Below are 19,590 nucleotides of genomic sequence, written 5' to 3' on the forward strand. Positions count from 1 at the left end.
AGGAGCTTATCAGAGAAGAGGAATAAATAAGCAAGCACTATTAATAAAAAGCTGTGGGAAGCGAAGGGTTGTTTGTGTGGGATGATAGAGAACAGGCACCTAATCTCATGTGAGGATTGGTTAGGAAGGCTCTAAACAGCAAGTGAGAATTGAACTGAAATCTACAGGATGTCATCATTCATAATGAAACAGTATTTTGACTCTTAGGAGTATTTCTTAATATCTGAGAAGGAAAAAAAGCCTGTTAACATTTAATTTAATCAAAATATTTTGCTGACAAAACACTCACAAGTGTTCTAAAAGCCCTGTAACTGGTATCATTTAAACAGTTAACAATTTCTTTTATACATTTTCAAATGGAGCTGAAAATACCATGTGAAGATACAAACACCTGAAAGTTTAAGTATAATCAAACCGTTAGGAGTACATAAAAACAAAACAGTTATATGTATGCTAAACTAACTACTTTGTTGTATACCTGATCTAAGGTGGCCCATATGAAATGATGTCTTAATCAGGTCCTCAGCATGTAAGATCATTTCTGAAGTAGGAGAGATCTTAGTTAAAAGATAGTCTCAAATCATGGACCTTAAGAATAATGCTAAGACTATGTATATAGTAGTCAACTCTCCATTAATTGGAGGTAATGTGGAGGGAGTGTGGGAGAAACTGTAGTTAAATTACATTAAATCTTCAATTACCCAAACTGTCCTGATGTGTTTAGGGATATACTCAGGTCCTTCTCTGGTGACTCAGATGCTGAAGAATTTGCCTGCAATGCAGGAGACCTAGGTTCGATCCCTGGATCAGGAAGATCCTCTGAAGAAGGAAATGGCAACCCACTCCAGTATTCTTGCCTGGAGAATCCCCATGGACAGAGGAACCTGGGAGGCTACAGTCCATGGGATCACAAAGAGTTGGACATGACTGAGCAACTAATTTTTACTTTTCACAGGTCCCCAAACAGACTCAGTTTCTGGAGGAAACTGATGCCTGTAGTTTAAGACATCTCACTTCCTACAGCAGAACAACTTGTGGGGGTAGAAAGACACTTTCTAGTCCTTGAAGGTTGTAGCCACAGTCCAGCCATGTCTTATAAGTAACTATAAAAACAAGCTGGGCTCCAACCAAACATTCACTCTGACAAAAAGATTATTATGTACTACTTTGAAAATCAATTATAAAACATGATCTATGATAGATACTTAGTGACATTATTATTTCTTGACTTTAGAAAACTTTTTTTTTCCTCTAGGAAAGCATAATTTACCAATACATTCTGATTATACTCTACAAGTAAAACATTTGTATTCTACCATTATAGGCTATGAACAGCAGGACATAAGGATGATGACCTAGGGCAAGTTTTTGAATAATCAAAATCCAGATGTTTAGAAAATCAAGAGATTTAAAAATAGTTTCTAATTTTCTAAGGATAGGGTCTTATACACAATCCCTAGCATAAGCAATACAGTCTGTATGTGTGTTGTCCCTACTTTTTGCAAAGACGAATAAAATACCTAATAAAGAATGTAAGAAAGCACTATATAAGCTTTTAATTAGTATAAGAAAAATGACTCAAAATACATTTTCTTTAGATAGGTTATCTAAAGACTATGAAAAGTAGCATGCTTAAACTTTAATTTTCATAGTCTGGATACTTGAATAGTTAAACCAATTTGATTGACAGGCCAGTGATCACAGTTGTGAAAATATTCAGATTGTTGTCTATTATCAGGCTTTCTCTTTGGTTACAAAATTTCAAGTTGTTTGCTTTATATAAACCAGATTTTTACTGATAAAAACTCACCATTCCCAAACTCTTAGGCTCTTATCATCAGATGTGCTTACAAATCTCCTATTCTCATCGACAAAAACAATGGTGTTGACAGCTCCCAAATGCCGATCATATTCCTGCACAATTTCTCCACTTCGAATGTCCCACTGTATATCAAATAAGGAAAGGGCAAAGACAGAAGTAGAGCAGATTTATGAAAACAAAGGTCATAATCATGATAAATGGAGAAGGAAAAGAAATCTCCAATATCATCTTTTTGTACATTTATTGCTTTCTGCTAAGACTAGAGCATCAGTAGACCCTAAAAGTAGCAAACATTGGACAAGTTAATATTCCTTATTCCAGTCCCTGATACAATGTAAAGCTCAGGAATCTAATAAAAATATTGTGAAGAGACTTACTTGCACAATCTTCTTATCAGACATCCCAGCCACAAAGAGATTTTGCTTATCTTCATCAGGATTAAATTTGACACAATAGGGTACTTTTCGGTTTGTAAATCTTGATATACACTGTCCTAAAATCAAAGACCCAAGTTAAAGTAGGTAAAATAAATTTGACCATTTAAAGACAACCCTGGAATTAAGATCTAGAGATCATTTGCTAATAAATTTGGAGAAATGGCAGCCTGTTCGTTCTTTACTGCAAACTACATTGTTCCTTTTCATGAATTTTTAATGATTAAAAATAATATTTTCAAAAGTAAATCTGTATCAATTGCTGAGCAGATAAAACTCTCCAGGTAATTAAAACATGCAGTAAAGAGTTGAGGACCACTGCTGAAGAGGTTAAGAGTATGGGGTTTAGCATTAGAAAGACCTTGGTTTAAATCCAATTTGACCATTACTAGCTCTGTAACCCTGGAAAAGTTACCTCTTAAGGCTCAGTTTCCTCATCTATAACAATAATAGTATTTAAATTCATAGTGAGTGATATTGTTAGGGCTGAACAAGATACTGCATATAAGTGCTTAGTATAATGCTTGGTAAACAGTGTTCTATAACTATTAGCTATTTTCTTTATCCTTAAAACTCAGTAGGATGAAAGATGGTTCTCTGATTATGTAAAATTATACTAGCCACAATGTGCTAATGTAATCAATATGTCTGTGAATATATAAAACCAATCTGCCCATGGAAGTTTAGACCTATTTTAACTAACTGGGGCAATTAAATTTACTTCTGTTCATCACATATATATTATGCTTCTATTATTGTACAATGCAGCATGGTAGGTTATGTAGGGGATAACCTAAAGATTAAATAGTCTATTGAAAATTTCAAATTTCCTTATCTATCAATATATTTGCTTTATAAACTGTATTTCATGGAAAGGAAGTTTCATACTGAAAGAGCTATTTTTACAGCTCAGTTTCAACTTTATATACATTTTGTGGTATTAGCTGACTGCCAATGATATGAGAATCAGCAGTTAGTGAAGGTACCATTTTGGCACAGAAGGCTACTCACATTGTTCCATTTAAAACAGCTAATTTCTAAGGTAAATATGTGTTAGTATAAGTGAGCTCTTACCTGTCTCAGTGTCCCAGAGCTTAAGATACCTGTCATAAGCTGCACTGAGGAACTGTGTTCCTGCAGTATTAAAGCAGATGTCCCTAACAGCTTTACTGTGACCTAAAGGCAGAGACAACAGAAATGGAGGTGAAGTGGAGTCTTCATTTAAAATATAAGCACCATAAGAGAAACAGCATTAAATAGTGTCTTCCAAGCCACGCTGTGAGTCAAAATCACTGGAACTCTACCTCCTGATTTACTGACTCAGAATATGTGTGGGCTACAGAATGTAGGTGTTTTCCCTCCCTTTGAAAAGCTCCTTAGGAGATTCTGATGCATAATGTTTGAGTAAGAATCAAGAGAAAAGATCTAACTTTGTTTTAAAAGGTCTCTCATGGCACTCTCTTAATAATGTAATACATAAAGCTGATAACTGGTCAAGAATCTAAGAAAACCTAACAGTCCAATTATTGCCAATGAAAGAGAAATGACTGGTGACATTTTTAAGGTTCACTCTGAAATTACTAGCCAAGCCAGAAGTGAAAACAAAGTGACCTAAAGCTGATGTTCATGAAAATTGTGGCCTCTGTTCAATAACTGTATATTTCTGGGATTATATTACTGAATTTCATAGAAATGGATTCAGCATCTCATAGACTAAATGTTTTTAAAAACAAATATTAATTACATTTAGTTTTAAAATGGCATTTGACAATAAATTAATTTCAAGGTGCTTTGCTTAGAAATCAATCTTACTGGATCAATCACCTCTTTTGAAAGTTATAGGGGTAAATAAAATGTGACTAAATGAAAGCAGAAACTTTCCTATTTTTTACTATCCCACTATGACCAAGACAATTGTACAAAATGTGCATGGCACAAATGGTCAACAGGGGCCTTAAATCACCACCACTGCTGATGACCTCTAGTCATGGTAAGCAGGCATTCCTTCCTAAAGCAGGAGTCCTGGTCAGAGCTGTTATCATCTTTCTAAGTAGGAATTTTCAGTTTTTCAGTGGAAAGCAGCAAGAGCAGGGGGTACAGACCAGGACCAAATCCCCTGTATCACAGGAGACATTCCTGTATGCTGCCGAGAGCCTTCCCAAAAGTCTTCTGGGCTGCCCTGGCATCTCGGACAGTATTTATTTGTGCAATGAGGCCCTAAAATCATAACAAAGCACTACAGAATGGACTCCCACTTAAATCTAAAAACAGAGCCAATATAATTCAAATACCGTTTCATTTCGGTATAGTTAAATTTGGAAATGTAACCAGTCTTCATGCAAAATCTGACAAAGACAATCTACCAAAAGGCTAGTCTGCCACAAAGCAGTCCTCTTTTTGGTCTTCTTTCCTTCAAGGAGTTCTCTCAACCTTTTCTTTTTACCTGTGTTTGTAGCCAATTCCTGGCCTCTCTTCAAAGCTCAACATCTGGCTATCTAATTGCTTATAAGACATTTTCATCTCAATATCTCAAAAGCAGCTCAAATTGCATGAGTGTGAAACCTTATCATCTTCCTAAGATGAATGGCACCACCATTCATCCAGCCACCTGGGAGTCACTCTAGATTTCCACCTCACTGTTTTTATACTCACTTCTAGTTTACTAAGAGCCACTACTTTTATTTAACCCTTTATTGTTCCTTTCCTCTCTTTCTGCTGCTTTAGTTCTGGCTCTCATCATCTAATCCAGACTAATGAAATAACTCTGTAAATCATTTATTTGTCTCCAGGTCTGCCCCACCAAAGTATCCTCTATACTGCCATTGTGATCTTTGTAAACTTCAAATTCTGATCATGATGCTTTCTTGCAAGAGCTGTTCAGCTGTTGGCTTCCAAAGACTCCCAAGACAGACCAAAGGTCTTTCACACTCTGCCCACCTCCACTGCTTTTCTCCCCTCTCACTGTATTCCTCATGCTTACAATGCTGAGCCTCCCTCACTGAGTGGTTCCCTTAGTGCAGTTCTCATATCACTTCTGCTTCAGCTTCTGTTGCTCTCTCTTCCTAGTTCTTTGCTTACATGGGAGACTTACCCCTCCACCCCTCCTTCAAGACTCACTCAAGTCTGTGAAGGCTTTCCTTCACATCAGTAGCAAAATTAGTAGTAGTAATATTACTGTTGATGATGTTACTGTAGTTTAAAAAGTCTTTCTGAACAGATTTATAGCCAGAGAGAAAAGAAATATTACCAATAAATGTTCGCAGACAGCGCCTATCTCCATAAACCTCCCATAGCTGGAGGGAAAAAAAAAAAAAAAACACATAGAAATGTTAAATTTAATACAAGGCTTTGATAAAACGACAACTTCCAACCACTAACAACAGTCATATGCCAGCTATGTGTGTGTGTGTATCTGTGTGTGTACAGGGAACTTAACCAAGGCATTACATATCATTAAACACATTGTGTGGTGCTACTGCCTCAGATGGTAAAGAATCGGCCTGCAATGCAGGAGACCTGGATTTGATCCTTGGGTAGGGAAGATCCCCTGAAGAAGGGAACGGCAACCCATTCCAATAGTCTTGCCTGGAGAATTCCATGGACAGAGGAGCCTGGCAGGTTATAGTCCCTGGGGGCCACAGAGTCGAACACAACTGAGTGACTAACACTGTCGCTTTTTGTTTTTTTCACTTTTGGTGCTATTGGTCTGTGTTACACTATCTGGACTATCCACATACTCATGCACATGTACGTATAAACACTTTAAACTCTGAAATTAAGACAACTTAACTTAGATGGAACTTACACAGGTGCTTTTCATTTTCTTTTCTGTATTTGACATTTTCTGTGATGAAGTTTCTACTTATGTAATATTATAAACTAGCTTTGAAAGAATTAAATGTTATTAAAACTGCCATGTTATAACATTTTGGTACTAAAAAATATTTTTTTATCATTCTGAAGTATTAACTATTATAAAAGCTGTTATGAGTGCTTGCTTTGGCAGCACATATACTAAAAGCTGTTATGAAAATGAAGATCTAGACTAAAATGTAACAAGCTCATAGATCTCATTGCATCTACAGTGAATTAATACAACAGTTTTGAAACTACCTTTATTCTTGCCTGCCTCAAATCCAGTCCTGGACAGTGTTGCTAGTGATCTGAAACAGAAAGCACTTCCTGGCCACCCAGTGCCTGCAGGGTAAAGCCTCAGTTCCCGCAGCACACCAGGAAAACACGCCTGGACCTATTCGCCTGTTATGACAGTAGTCACTCTATGCCTCTCAGATTTAAACTCTAGTAGTCACAGAACCTGCAGTTTTCAGCACACACAATGCCAATGCATTCTATTTACTCCTCTCAGACATACTCTACTCCCTGTGTCCACCCCCCGACCCCACCCCTTACACTTCCTATTGGAGTATGCTTCCTCTCTGAAATCAGAACACCTCCTCTACAAGGATCATTTACAACATAATGAAATGATCACCATTTCAGGGACAGTGCCAAAGTAATTTTTTATCCTCAGTCCCTTGTAAATAATAGGTACCTATAAATGTATATATAAAGTGTACCCAGACATGAACTCAACTGAATTCTACGCTGGTCTAACTAGGCAAATAGAAGGCTTTAATCTCAATTAACATAGTCTGTATAAATTGAAAGTTAAAGGAAATGAGTCTTGCTACTCCAAGCTGCTGGCCTGTCATTTTAAACCACTAAGTCAAGACAAATGCCTAAATTGTTGCTCTCATCAAAAAATGCTACCTTTATATTAATATATTGTTACTACTCATGAATTATTTACAAAGTATAAAATTTTCATGAATCAACTTTCCAAGACCACTACAGGGTTGATATTTATTGACCAGTATAATGATCTGAAATAATGAACAAAGCTAGTGGAGGTGATTAAATTCCAGTTGAGCTATTTCAAATCTTGAAAGATGATGCTGTGAAAGTGCTGCACTCAATATGTCAGCAAATTTGGAAAACTCAGCAGTGGCCACAGGACTGGAAAAGGTCAGTTTTCATTCCAATCCCAAAGAAAGGTAATGCTAAACAATGTTCGAACTACCACACAATTGCACTCATCTCACTTGCTAGTAAAGCAATGCTCAAAATGCTCCAAGCCAGGCTTCAGCAATACGTGAACCGTGAATTTCCAGATGTTCAAGCTGGTTTTAGAAAAGGCAGAGGAACCAGAGATCAAATTGCCAACATCCACTGGATCATGGAAAAAGCAAGAGAGTTCCAGAAAAACATCTATTTCTGCTTTATTGACTATGCCAAAGCCTTTGACTGTGTGGATCCCAAGAAACTGTGGAAAATTCTGAAAGAGTTGGGAATACCAGACCACCTGACCTGCCTCTTGAGAAATCTGTATGCAGGTCAGGAAGCAACAGTTAGAACTGGACATGGAACAACAGACTGGTTCCAAACAGGAAAAGGAGTATGTCAAGGCTGTATATTATCACCCAGCTTATTTAACTTATATGCAGAGTACATCATGAAAAACGCTGGGCTGGAAGAAGCACAAGCTGGAATCAAGATTGCTGGGAGAAATATCAATCACCTCAGATATGCAGATGACACCACCCTTATGGCAGAAAGTGAAGAGGAACTCAAAAGCCTCTTGATGAAAGTGAAAGAGGAGAGTGAAAAGGTTGGCTTGAAGCTCAACATTCAGAAAACAAAGATCATGGCATCTGGTCCCATCACTTCATGGGAAATAGGTGGGGAAACAGTGGAAACAGCGTCAGACTTTATTTTCGGGGGCTCCAAAATCACTGCAGATGGTGATTGCAGGCATGAAATTAAAAAATGCTTACTCCTTGGAAGGAAAGTTATGACCAACCTAGATAGCATATTGAAAAGCAGAGACATTACTTTGCCAACAAAGGTCCGTTTAGTCAAGGCTATGGTTTTTCCTGTGGTCATGTATGGATGTGAGAGTTGGACTGTGAAGAAGGCTAAGTGCCGAAGAACTGATGCTTTTGAACTGTGGTGTTGGAGAAGACCCTTGAGAGTCCCTTGGATTGCAAGGAGATCCAACCTGTCCATTCTAAAGGAGATCAGCCCTGGGATTTCTTTGGAAGGAATGATGCTAAAGCTGAAACTCCAGTACTTTGGCCACCTCATGTGAAGAGCTGACTCACTGGAAAAGACTCTGATGCTGGGAGGGATGGGGGCAGGAGGAGAAGGGGACGACAGAGGATGAGATGGCTGGATGGCATTACTACTCGATGGATGTGAGTCTGAGTGAATTCCAGGAGTTCGTGATGGACAGGGAGGCTTGGCATGCTGCAATTCATGGGGTCGCAAAGAGTCGGACATGACTGGGTGACTGAACTGAACTGATAATGATCTGGACACAGAAGACATACAAAAGATAAAAACCATTCGACAAAGTTTTTAAAAGGCTTTTCCCATATCAAGTTGACATGTATTGGCAACTGAGTTTTTTTTCTACCTCACACTATTGCTGAACATCAACTAAGGTATACCTTCCCAAGACTATATAAAGGGGGAGAAGAGGCTGAGAGCAATTTTGCTACTAGCATTTGGAAGAAAAAAAGAGTGAATCATATTATTTCCTCTCTAAAAATGGGATTTCTATCACATATCCTCTCTACCTCTAAGGTACTGAGGAATAAATGAACTCCGTTACATATCCAACACCTCTATAAAAATGCATTATTGGTGATTAAATATTCATGTGTGTAGAGCTAAAGTGAATGATTATGTTCTAATCAGCTATCTAAGCTTACAAAGAGCCTAGCCAATTGGACTACAAAGCCATATCTGAATCAACATGGTTCATAAACATGCTGCATAAACTGCTGCATTCACAGGGCTTAAGAGAAAATAATTAGCCTCTAATTGCCTAACAAACTCAGATCTATTTATAATTAACCAAATAGATTTAACCAAAGCACTAGCTTGTAGCACTTCTACTCTATTACTGAAAACTCACCTTAATTTTACAGTCCATGGAACAAGACAGCAACAAATGGCCAGAGAGAGGAAACAATCTGACCGCACTGACGCCCTGTATAAAAGGTATTATGATTATCAATCAGAAGCACTCAAAAGCTCAGCTAAAATCAAACAAAAGGGAAAGACAGTGTATTTGTAAGCCACGTAATTTACTTTTTTTTTTTTTTCATTTTAAACTTCATACCCTAGAATAACCTTCAGAAATATTCTAAGAGCAACCCTTATTGACACAAAGCTTTTCAAGCCTTTTTGAACCTTCATCAGTGGCTTCCTCAACCCAGGGGAATTCTTAGTCAATCATGTTGCTCATGCCCTTGCTCCTCTTCCTTCTTTTACTTAGTTCCTTTCTTCTTTGCTAAGAGCTGGAAATTATCAGTTGGAATAGTGAATATGACAAAGAATAGTAACATCAAAGTTTTCAAGTGCCTTGTCTCTGCATTAGTTTTTATTGTCATAGTGTATAAACCAGGGAGCAGCTAATCTTTGAAGTGTGATAACCCCAAAAGCTAAGGCAAAATTACTGAGACTTTGGCCTTACTGAGCTGGTGCCCAAGAGGAAGCAGATAATGGCAGGAACTTGGAAGCGAAGGCCTGGGCTACCATAAGGGGGTAACACACCAAATCATGAATGCTTATGTCATGACCCAATCTGATGACCCTGAAGACTGAGTACTCACTTGTGACTCACATGTGTTGGAACCTCCAAAGTGACTCCAGTTTATCTTTAATGACTTCCCTGCTCTATCTCCCTTCTCTACATCTTCACTAGAAATACTGAATGTCCCACATTAACAGCTGAAAATTTATGTTGGCTTCACTGTTATATTAATTCATTACAACAAATAGAAACAACCAATTTGTTTACCTTTGTGTGTCCAGACCACACATGAATTTGTTTTTTGGGAAGATAACATTTCTCAGGTGGCACAGTTGACCGAAGATTAACACCAACATCCTGAGGTATGTGAAGATAGGACCTGCCTTGATAGTCATACATTTCTTTAACTGAAACAAGAAGGCAAAAGAAAGCAGTGAACAAATAAAAGCTGTAGTTAGGAAATCTATATTCTTAAAATAACATTTTATTAACAAGGATATCATTGCATATTAAAATTTAGGTAATACTATTTTGATGATATTAAGACCAAGAGACAACTAAAATTTAACTGCCTGAAGTCACTGCTATTATTTTAATCAGAGGTAGTATTTTGGAATCCCTAAATTTCCAGAGAATATCAGACCTTTAAATAAGCTCTTACTTCCTTTATCCAATTTTAGTAGCGTGTACAAAAGACTCCACTGCAGTATAATTATTGAGAGAAGAAAAGATAACACTTGGGCCTTATGAGTCACTGGCAAAGAATCAGAAGCAAAACAGGATTAAAAGGACGTTAAAACAAAACAAAAGTATATCAACTATCCTTTTCCCTGTTTTCCTCCTTTATGCCCTTCCAGGTTCCTTTTCCAATCTCTTTTCTACTTTCAACTAGATTTACAATGAAGTCACATCTGAGAATTAAATGACACAGTATAATATGTATCAAAGCATTTTAGTAGCATGCTGCACAGAGGAAGTACTCAATAAATGTTGGCTATTATTGTTATTATGGCTGTAAGCACACAGTACTAAACAGACTCCTTAGAGATAAAACGACAGCTTGAGAAACTAAAACTAAATGTGACCTCATGAAATATATATTTGATAAGTGGTATAACATTAGAGTAATCAATACTATCTGAAATGGATTATTCTTTATAGACTGTTAACCACTACATAATTTCCCCAATATAACCAGGTAGTCTAGAATATTTATAATTTATTTTGGTAAATATGCATTTCCTTCTGCAAATTAAAGTAAGTATGAGCATGTAAATCTCTAAGCTACTTACCTGAAAAACAAAGTTTATTCTTTAAAAGTGTAATTTAGTAACAGTTATGAACTGTGATCATACCTGGAGAAAATTTGGCTTGGGTTAAAAAGAAAAGGTTAAAATGATTGGGGTACTAATTATATGCCAAAAAGAGTCAACTTTATCTTAGGGAAGAACAGATTGTGAACCATAATCTCCTTTATCTATCTTTTTAAAAAATTCATTAGTACTTCAAAAAAATAATCTGTGGCTATCTCTAATTATAACACAGAAGAGTTTGCTATAATTTCTTTGGGATGCAAATTGTCCAATATAATTCTTAATATAATGATTCCCAGCAGCTGGTTAGTAAAGGCAATTAATATATGAACAGAGAACAGAGTAAATATCTGAAAGTTTATCATAAAAAAGAAGAGGCATAAAAAAAATATTACCATGTAAGATTGTCTTTTCCTCTCCAGGTTTCTCTTCTTCCTGTTTGCCTTTCTTCTGCCTCTTTGCTGTAATTTCATCCAATTCTTTTTGTTCTTCCTAAGGAAATTAAGGAGTGAATTTTTAAAAATGGCTGTTCCAGAACCCCATCCTGGCCACTGCTGATCATAAATTCTTTACAAGGAGGTGCACTATTTTGGTGAAGCCATAGCTACAAGTATGTCTCCCAGGATAACAATCTCAACTTTTTGGCAGATTACAAAATGGCATTAAACACACAGTGTTTTTGAACTTTTAAACTCATTTAATATAAAACCTCTCCTTCTGGAACAGCTAGGAGTAATTTAATGTATTATGGTAATTATGTAAGTGAGAAAAATGAGATAATTAGAAAATCTAGTACATACCAGAAATACAGTGAATTTGAGTAAACAATGTTCTTCATAAACAGCTTTTAATAGTCATAAGGATATAATGACTATAGATTTGTGACACAACTTTTATGGGAAGAGCAGTAAAAGGAAGTGGGTGGCGGTGGATAGTCACTAAGTCGTGTCCAACTCTTGTGATCCCATGAACTGTAGCCCACCAGGCTCCTCTGTCCATGGGGTTTCCCAGGCAAGAATACTGGAGTGGGTTGCTATTTCCTTCTCTAGGGCATCTCTCCGACCCAGGGATCAAACCTGGGTCTCTTGCATTGCAGGCAGATATTTTTTTTTTACCAGACTCTGCCATGAGGGAAACCCAAAAGGAAGATAAAGTGAGTTAAGTCGCGCAGTCATGTCCGACTCTTTACGACCTCATAGACTGTAGCCTAACCAAGTTCCTCCACCCATGGGATTTTCCAGGTAAGAATACTGGAGTGAGTTGCGATTTCCTTCTCCAGGAGATCTTCACAACCCAGGGATTGAACCCAGGTCTCCTGCATTGTAGGCAGATGCTTTACTGTCTGAGCCACCAGGGAAGATCCAAAAGGAAGACAGGGTAGTAATAAATCCTTATAGTAACTAAGAAGTCAAATAAATAAAGAGCAGCATATGTGTATTACTGAGATAATTGGATATGAGATAGAGCTAGAAAGTAAGCATCCTGAGGACAGGATTTTCTCTTAATTTTGTTCATTGCTGTACCCCTAAGACCTAGAATAGGGACTGGCTCATAGAGACAGTAGGATTAGGAGGTGGAGAGGGCAAGGTAGGGTTTTATAGTTTTACTTTATAAATTTCATAATATTATGAAAAACATAGATATAGATATACTACTTTGTTAAAATTTAAAAAAAATTAAATAAACCCATCATCAATTCTAAAATCATAGAAAGGCTCATTTTGTAATTACTAGCTGAACATTGGTATCAGAAAAGCAACCTCCATGGCATCTTAATAGTATTATCAAGGTGATTTTTATTACCAATTGTTCAATACTGTATTTTAGCTAAAAATTATGGAAGAAAATAAATCAGAAAAATATAAACAAAAATTATTCCAAAGAAAAACAAAGGAATCTTGTTTTTAAAATCTTATAAGTATTTTCTTAGTTAACTAAGGCAGAGAAATTCTGATGAGTCATTTAGTTCTCTAAGGAAACCTCATTTATTAACACAGATATCCTTCATTGAGACATAGCATACAGTTGAACCAGCAGTGAAAAACGTCAAAGCTTACTTCTGAAGGTTTGGCTACGTCTTTTTCGTCCACATATTTTGCCCACGGTCCCAAGAAACCATCAATATTAGATGCATCATTTTCTTTAAATTTTTTCCTCTTTTCTATTTTCTTCTGACCAGTTTCAAACACAGTTAAACCTACATTAAAAAAAAAAAAAATCACAAATATGGGTAGATATACACACACACACACACACTTTCATAGATTTATTTAAGACACAAAATAAAACCTATGTGAATCCAGACATATGGACTCATGCTATACATAGAGAGACTCAATCTTCTGGGCAAAGCAGCTTTCTACTACTGCAACTGCAGTATTTTACAAATTCTAATATACATGAAAAAAAGACTCAGCTATGTAATCATGCCATGGTACACAATCTTTTTAATTAATCACAGACCTTTATCAGTAGATTTTACCACTTTCTGAAAGAAACAGCAATTTAATAATGTTAACTAATGAAAAATTTACCTCTGAAAGCAAGAATAAACAAATTTCTCATTTAAAGCCAAATTAGATAAAATTTCATTAATAACTGTTCCTTGCTTCACTTGCTTCGCTATATTATAATGCAACAATATAAAGAAGGTTTCACAAGAATCTGTATTTCTTCTAAGTGAACTCAATCTAAACTGGATCTCTAATATCGTAACTCTTAACAGGAAGAAAAGAGGATGTTTCTAGGTGAGATTCTCATTTGATCAGTAGAAAGTGGCATGCTGTGTGTAGTCATTAAATTGGAAAAAGAAAGGTTTACTAGAGCCATAGTCAAAATTTCACTGCTAACTGAGAACTTAGCAACATAAAGGTGTAACTTGTAGAGGTCTAACAAAGAGAAAAACTTACCTATGTTAATTCAAATCAGTTTCCTTTAGGCTGTATTATAACAAAAGGTTGTTAAAATCCTATTTTTACAACAATGTAGCTCATAAACCAAAGGCAGCTTGATCATATAGGCTATAGTCACTAAGTGTCCTCATACAAATAGCATATTCTTTTTCTATCCAACATTTTATGTATAAGATTCCAAGGGGCTGATGAGCTTTGTGGCAAGTTAACATTTAGAGTATGATGCTTTGTCTTACAGTAAGTACAAAATGAACACAGGCACAAACATATGTTTTAAAACACATATTCAAACTCAGCTTCAAAGCAACCCTTAAAGGCAATTTCCAGATATGCACAATGATATTTTTTCTGCTCTGTTAAAATGGAGCTTTACATTTGTGTTGAGAAATAAATTGCTAAAATTAGTTATACATTCATTTTCATTTCTTAAATGATTTCTACAATGTTGGCACTGTGCCAAGAACTCACCCTCCCTGCCATAGGTATGACTATCTTCCCTGCAAGACCACACACCTAGTAAGGAGCAAAAGCAAGCTCTAAACTAACTATATAAATACATTGCTCTAAACTATTTCACTCTACTGTCTCAAGTTTAAAAAAATCAGGAGTTAAGTTAAATATTACTTTTTCCCCTACTTTCCAAAGTCAACTTACAAACAATAAGTATAGTTATATATATTTGATATTAAATATTTCAAATAAGTTACCTTGATTTTTTTCAGCTTCTTCTACAGAACCAATATACTTAGTAGACACTTGATGATTATCTAATGAAGGGTCCAATGCATAACCTGAAAGGAAAAAAGTACAAATTACTGATTCCATTTTTTTCCGTTTACAATTCATTTTAATTCTGTGCACATTTACTCATTTTACATTTTCCTTCCCAAGATGTTGAAAACAGCTTCTTTTGTTTGTCTTCTTGTGACTTTATTTCTTCCTTATTTTCTGAAAGTGTCACAGCTTCTTTTATCATCAAGATGTACATAACAATAATTCTATCAAAAGCAAACCAAATTTTCAATTGTAAAGTTGCCTATGAGAGGCAAAGCTGCTCAAGATAATTTTAAAGGCCTTCATTGTGTTGGATCTCTCTGAGCTTATCTCCAAAAGAGTTATCACTTTATCACATTCAACTGTCCACTCATACTCTGAGGACCAATTCTTCTTCGTGGGGCATGTTTCTATTCAGAATCATTAACCCAAAGGAACAGGCTAGGAAGCCAAGAGGAAAAGGAAGAGTAGGACAAAAGAATTCACACAGACCACTGAGAGACTAAGAACTCAGAGTACACCAAAAACGGGAGCTAAAAACAAAACAGTAGCATAAGTCAGTGGGATGATACAATAAATGAGACTACCTTCCCAGATAAGGAATAAAGGCGGCTGTGATAACCTAGATAAAATAATACACTTAGATTATAACACGGCTACAACCATTTAAAAATGGGAAGAAAAGTAGGATTAATGTTTGTTCTCTCTCACAGCAGAGTTACAGAGTGATAAGTATGAGACTTAGGTAATGCTGAATTCCTGTGCCACCTCCTTCATGTCTCATAGGTAACACTAGTACAAGGTATCAGGAAGGTTTGCTCCCTGGTACTAAGCAAATCGGAGGAGGTAACAGAACCGTCTGTAGCTTTACATTCCATATATAAGAGTGAGAGGAAACAAGTAGATAGGAATGACTATCTGGAGCTAGACAAGAATTTTTCATGAAAAAATGATAGAACTTTTAAATTAACACAAAGTTATACTTGCTTATTACCTGGAGGGGAAAAAAAGACTGCTAAACCTGAGGTTGGTTAACTTGCTTACTAATTTCAGTTCAAATAAATGGTTCTCAGTTCTAAGATTTTCATAAGACCATACATTTCTTAGTTTGCAAGGGGCTACTCCTTTTATTCCAGGCTGCCTAACAGTATATCCCACATTCACTTTTTATGTCTTTAACTCACAAAATAGTTCATTCTGTGTCCTAGCCCACTCTCTCTTGATGGAAGAGGCAAAAAAAAATAACAGCTATTTCCCGACCCCCCCCCGCCGCCCCCCGCCAAATAAGCTATTTCTGAATCTAGGTCTAAAGCAAACTGAATAGCTCTAAATGCTTACTCTTGCTATAGGATAGCTTAAGAAAAGTAGGTATCTGTATGAACTTTGTAGGTCTCTGTACTGACTTTTTACTTGTTTGAAGATTTAAACTATCTAAGCTATTGCTTAAGGCCCTTCTTTCTAAAGTCTAAAAAAATATGCAAAATCTTTATGTTTGTTTTATTGTAGGCTAGGATATAATAAATTCATGATGCAATAGGGTTGATCTTTATGTACTGCACATATATTTTAGGTTTACATGGAATCTCTTATATATAAGCAACGGGTACAATGCATTTATTTTGTTGGACTGGAAGTGTCATTGAACTCTTTTTGGAGATTTTAGAGGTATAGAGTCTTTTGCTATGAATTTTGTCACCTGTTAAGTCCATTATAACCCTGGCATGGTGAAATATAATGTAATATATGACAATCTTTTTTACAACCAGTTTCCAATATATTGTGGATAAACAACTAAGACTATTTGTACTAAACCTCTAAACTAATTCAGTGAATCAGTTTACATCACTCTTTAAAAACTAGGGAAAAAAAAACAAACCCTTTCCAACATTAGAATAATTACATAAATTGAGATAAAACCAATCAGTGGGTATTACATAGCTCTTAAAAATAATAGCTTTGATGTTATAAAGTAACACTGAAAAATGCTTATGACAGAATATTGATTTTAAAAAAGCAAGCTGCAAAACTTTCAGTTTAGAAGGATTATAGCTCTATAATACAAATAAGTATAATGAAAAAGACTTGGAGGAATAAATTTCACTAAAAGCAGGCATATTAGTATAATAGGGTTATAGGTAACCTTTTTTCCCTCTTTCCTAAATGTTTAATAAAACTTGTATCAGTTTTTAGCAAAAACAACTATTATTAAAAAGCATCACTACATACATAATATTTCACATGATACTGCTTTCTTAACTTTTGCAGGGCCCTCCCTTAAAATAATGGAAGTCAATGGCAGATAGGACAGAAAAAGATTACAACTACAACAGGCATAAAAACATTCTTAGTTACTTTGCTTAACCACTCTTCCAAAAAGTTCTTCAAAGCAGAAGGTGATCAATGTATCTCTCAACCTACAGATGTAGATTATAGGAAGAGAAAGAAAACGCATCACCAAATATGAACAAATCTGATATAAGTGACCAGACTTCTGTTCTGTGGAACCAACAACAAAGACATTATTATATCTTCTTTCAGAGGGGATTCCCAGCTTTGTATACGCATTAACTTGTAGCCATTCCATTTCTTGATATCCCTCTAATCAATAGAAAACTTTTCAGAGAGAAGATTTGAGAAAGAGAGTGAAGTCAACCAGTACATAAGAAAATAAAAATATAACTCTTAAGACTCTCTTCCTCTAGTCACTAAGTCATGTCCAACTCTTGCGACCCCATGGACTGCAGCCTGCAGGCTCCTCTGTCCATGGGATTCTCCAGGCAAGAATACTCTTCAGTCTATCCTGTTATTAACCAATTTCAATAGCAATCTGCATATAACAGTCATTCAGTAAGAAGTGCTATCAAAAAGTAGAACAGAAAACATTCTGTTTTTAAGACTGCAGAATATTTCTAGTATTCAGAAATCAGAGCAGATTTAGAATGACAGCTAAAAATACTAGTGCACCTTCCCATCTGTATATTTACAGATATGTATAAGAAAACACATTACCCTTTCAAGGCATCCAGATTAATAAATTTAAAAAGCCAGAAGATAAAATTGATTATCACACACACACACATACACATCATTTCTAATAAGGTTTAACTTGAACTCTCTTATCACCTTACCATAAGTGGCAAAAGTTCTTCTTTGCTGTTCAAACATAAAATCATTGATATGGGCTGGTTCAGCATATCCAGAAAGCATATTTCTAGGGGCAGCCATTTGCTGGGTTCTGAAGGGATTTTCTGGTCCAAACTGCAATGTTATGAGGAAAAAACAATGAAAAAATTCTCAACAGAATGAGTAGAATTATTGCACAATGTGTTTTCAACTCTAAATTATCAGGGGCCAATTAACCTATTTGCAGACTTGCTCCCCTCACATGATTCAGGACAACCAGTCAGGGGCTTGTTAGCACTGTTTGTCAGCCACTAGCCCAGGAGAGCAATCAGCTCACTCTATATGCAGCTATTTAAGTTTAAATTAATGAAACTATTCAGTTCTACAGTCATTCTAGCCATATTCAAGAGCCCAACTGCCACATATAATTATTGATTACTACATTTTCACCATTGCAGGAAGTTCTATTTGACAGTGTGGCTCCAGATAATTGAAACTCACTATAGTTTTGTCTAAACCATGATTTGGGGATTTTTGGAGTGGTGATATAATTAAAAAAACACACATTTCTCTGCTACTTGATTATGAGTTTCTCAAAGGTGCAGACTTAGAACCCTCATACTTTCCATACTGTCTGGCATATAGAAAGCACTAATGAAAATGAAGGAAAGATTAATCAGAGCCTGACGAGGGGAAGAAGACAGGAAATAGACAATAAAAGTAAACTGCTTGCAAAAGTCCCTAGGAAAAGACATTACAAATGTAAACACAACTTCTCCACTCTGAAAAGTCACACTATGAAAGTTACACAAAATAGTGCCATTATTACCTATTTGTTTACAATGTTTTGAGTTCCAGAATGGCTTCCCAAATGTTATTTAATTTGTTGTATACACAAATTCTGGAAAGTTAGAGAGGTATTCTCTTTCTCATGTTAGAAATGAAAAAAAAATCAAGATGACATATCTTACCTGCCCAGAGTCAATAATTTGCTTAATGCTATTAAAAAAGGTATTAGGAAAATTCAGTTCTTTTCAGTTTTAAAATAAAGAATAAAATGAACTTCCCACTTTGGAAACCATAGAACTATACAGGTCAACTGTTATGTTAGAACTGTCATGATGTTAGAAAGATTCTGATGTTAGAACATCTTAGGTCACTACCATGAGAAACCGCCTTTTCCATTATATACTTCCAGAGCCATAAATATAAACTACTGACCTTTTCTTAACCAGAATGCAGTGTTCTCTATATATCAACATTATACTATGCACAGAAGTCTGAATTTAAAAGTTAGATTTGCCTTATAATTTTATCTGCTTTAGAAGAAAATAAATTACTATAATATTCCTTTCTATTGACAGCTTCCATTTCTAGGTTTAAAATGATTCAATCTTAAGATATTTAATTTATAAAGATTTTATTACTATTTATTCTAAATTAAAATGTAGGACAGGGCAAGACTTCACAGCCCATATTACTTCTTCCTGTGCTGATAGGTGGAAATGCAGGGGGAAAAAAAAAATCAAGATTGCGGAATGCTGGAAGTTGCAGTTTACTTCATTCAGTTATTAAATTTATTATAAAAATAAGAACATTCACAATATTAAAG

General features: G+C 35.7%; 1 protein-coding gene across 1 annotated transcript in view; it reads right to left on the reverse strand.

Annotated features, from left to right (window-relative positions):
* Positions 1 to 19,590, reverse strand: part of CDC40 (cell division cycle 40) — a 49,805-nt gene that overhangs the window by 12,030 nt on the left and 18,185 nt on the right. The window contains exons 3-12 of the mRNA XM_040238508.1: positions 17,984 to 18,113; positions 14,789 to 14,872; positions 13,227 to 13,366; positions 11,565 to 11,661; positions 10,124 to 10,263; positions 9,236 to 9,310; positions 5,504 to 5,549; positions 3,331 to 3,432; positions 2,200 to 2,315; positions 1,811 to 1,944 (exon numbers count right to left, since the gene is read on the reverse strand). Coding sequence (XP_040094442.1) covers positions 1,811 to 1,944; positions 2,200 to 2,315; positions 3,331 to 3,432; positions 5,504 to 5,549; positions 9,236 to 9,310; positions 10,124 to 10,263; positions 11,565 to 11,661; positions 13,227 to 13,366; positions 14,789 to 14,872; positions 17,984 to 18,113 — 1,064 coding nt within the window. The remainder of the gene's footprint in view (positions 1 to 1,810; positions 1,945 to 2,199; positions 2,316 to 3,330; positions 3,433 to 5,503; positions 5,550 to 9,235; positions 9,311 to 10,123; positions 10,264 to 11,564; positions 11,662 to 13,226; positions 13,367 to 14,788; positions 14,873 to 17,983; positions 18,114 to 19,590) is intronic.

This window comes from Oryx dammah, unplaced genomic scaffold (assembly GCF_014754425.2).
Source record: "Oryx dammah isolate SB20612 unplaced genomic scaffold, SCBI_Odam_1.1 HiC_scaffold_4, whole genome shotgun sequence".
NCBI classification, from domain to species: Eukaryota; Metazoa; Chordata; class Mammalia; order Artiodactyla; family Bovidae; genus Oryx; species Oryx dammah.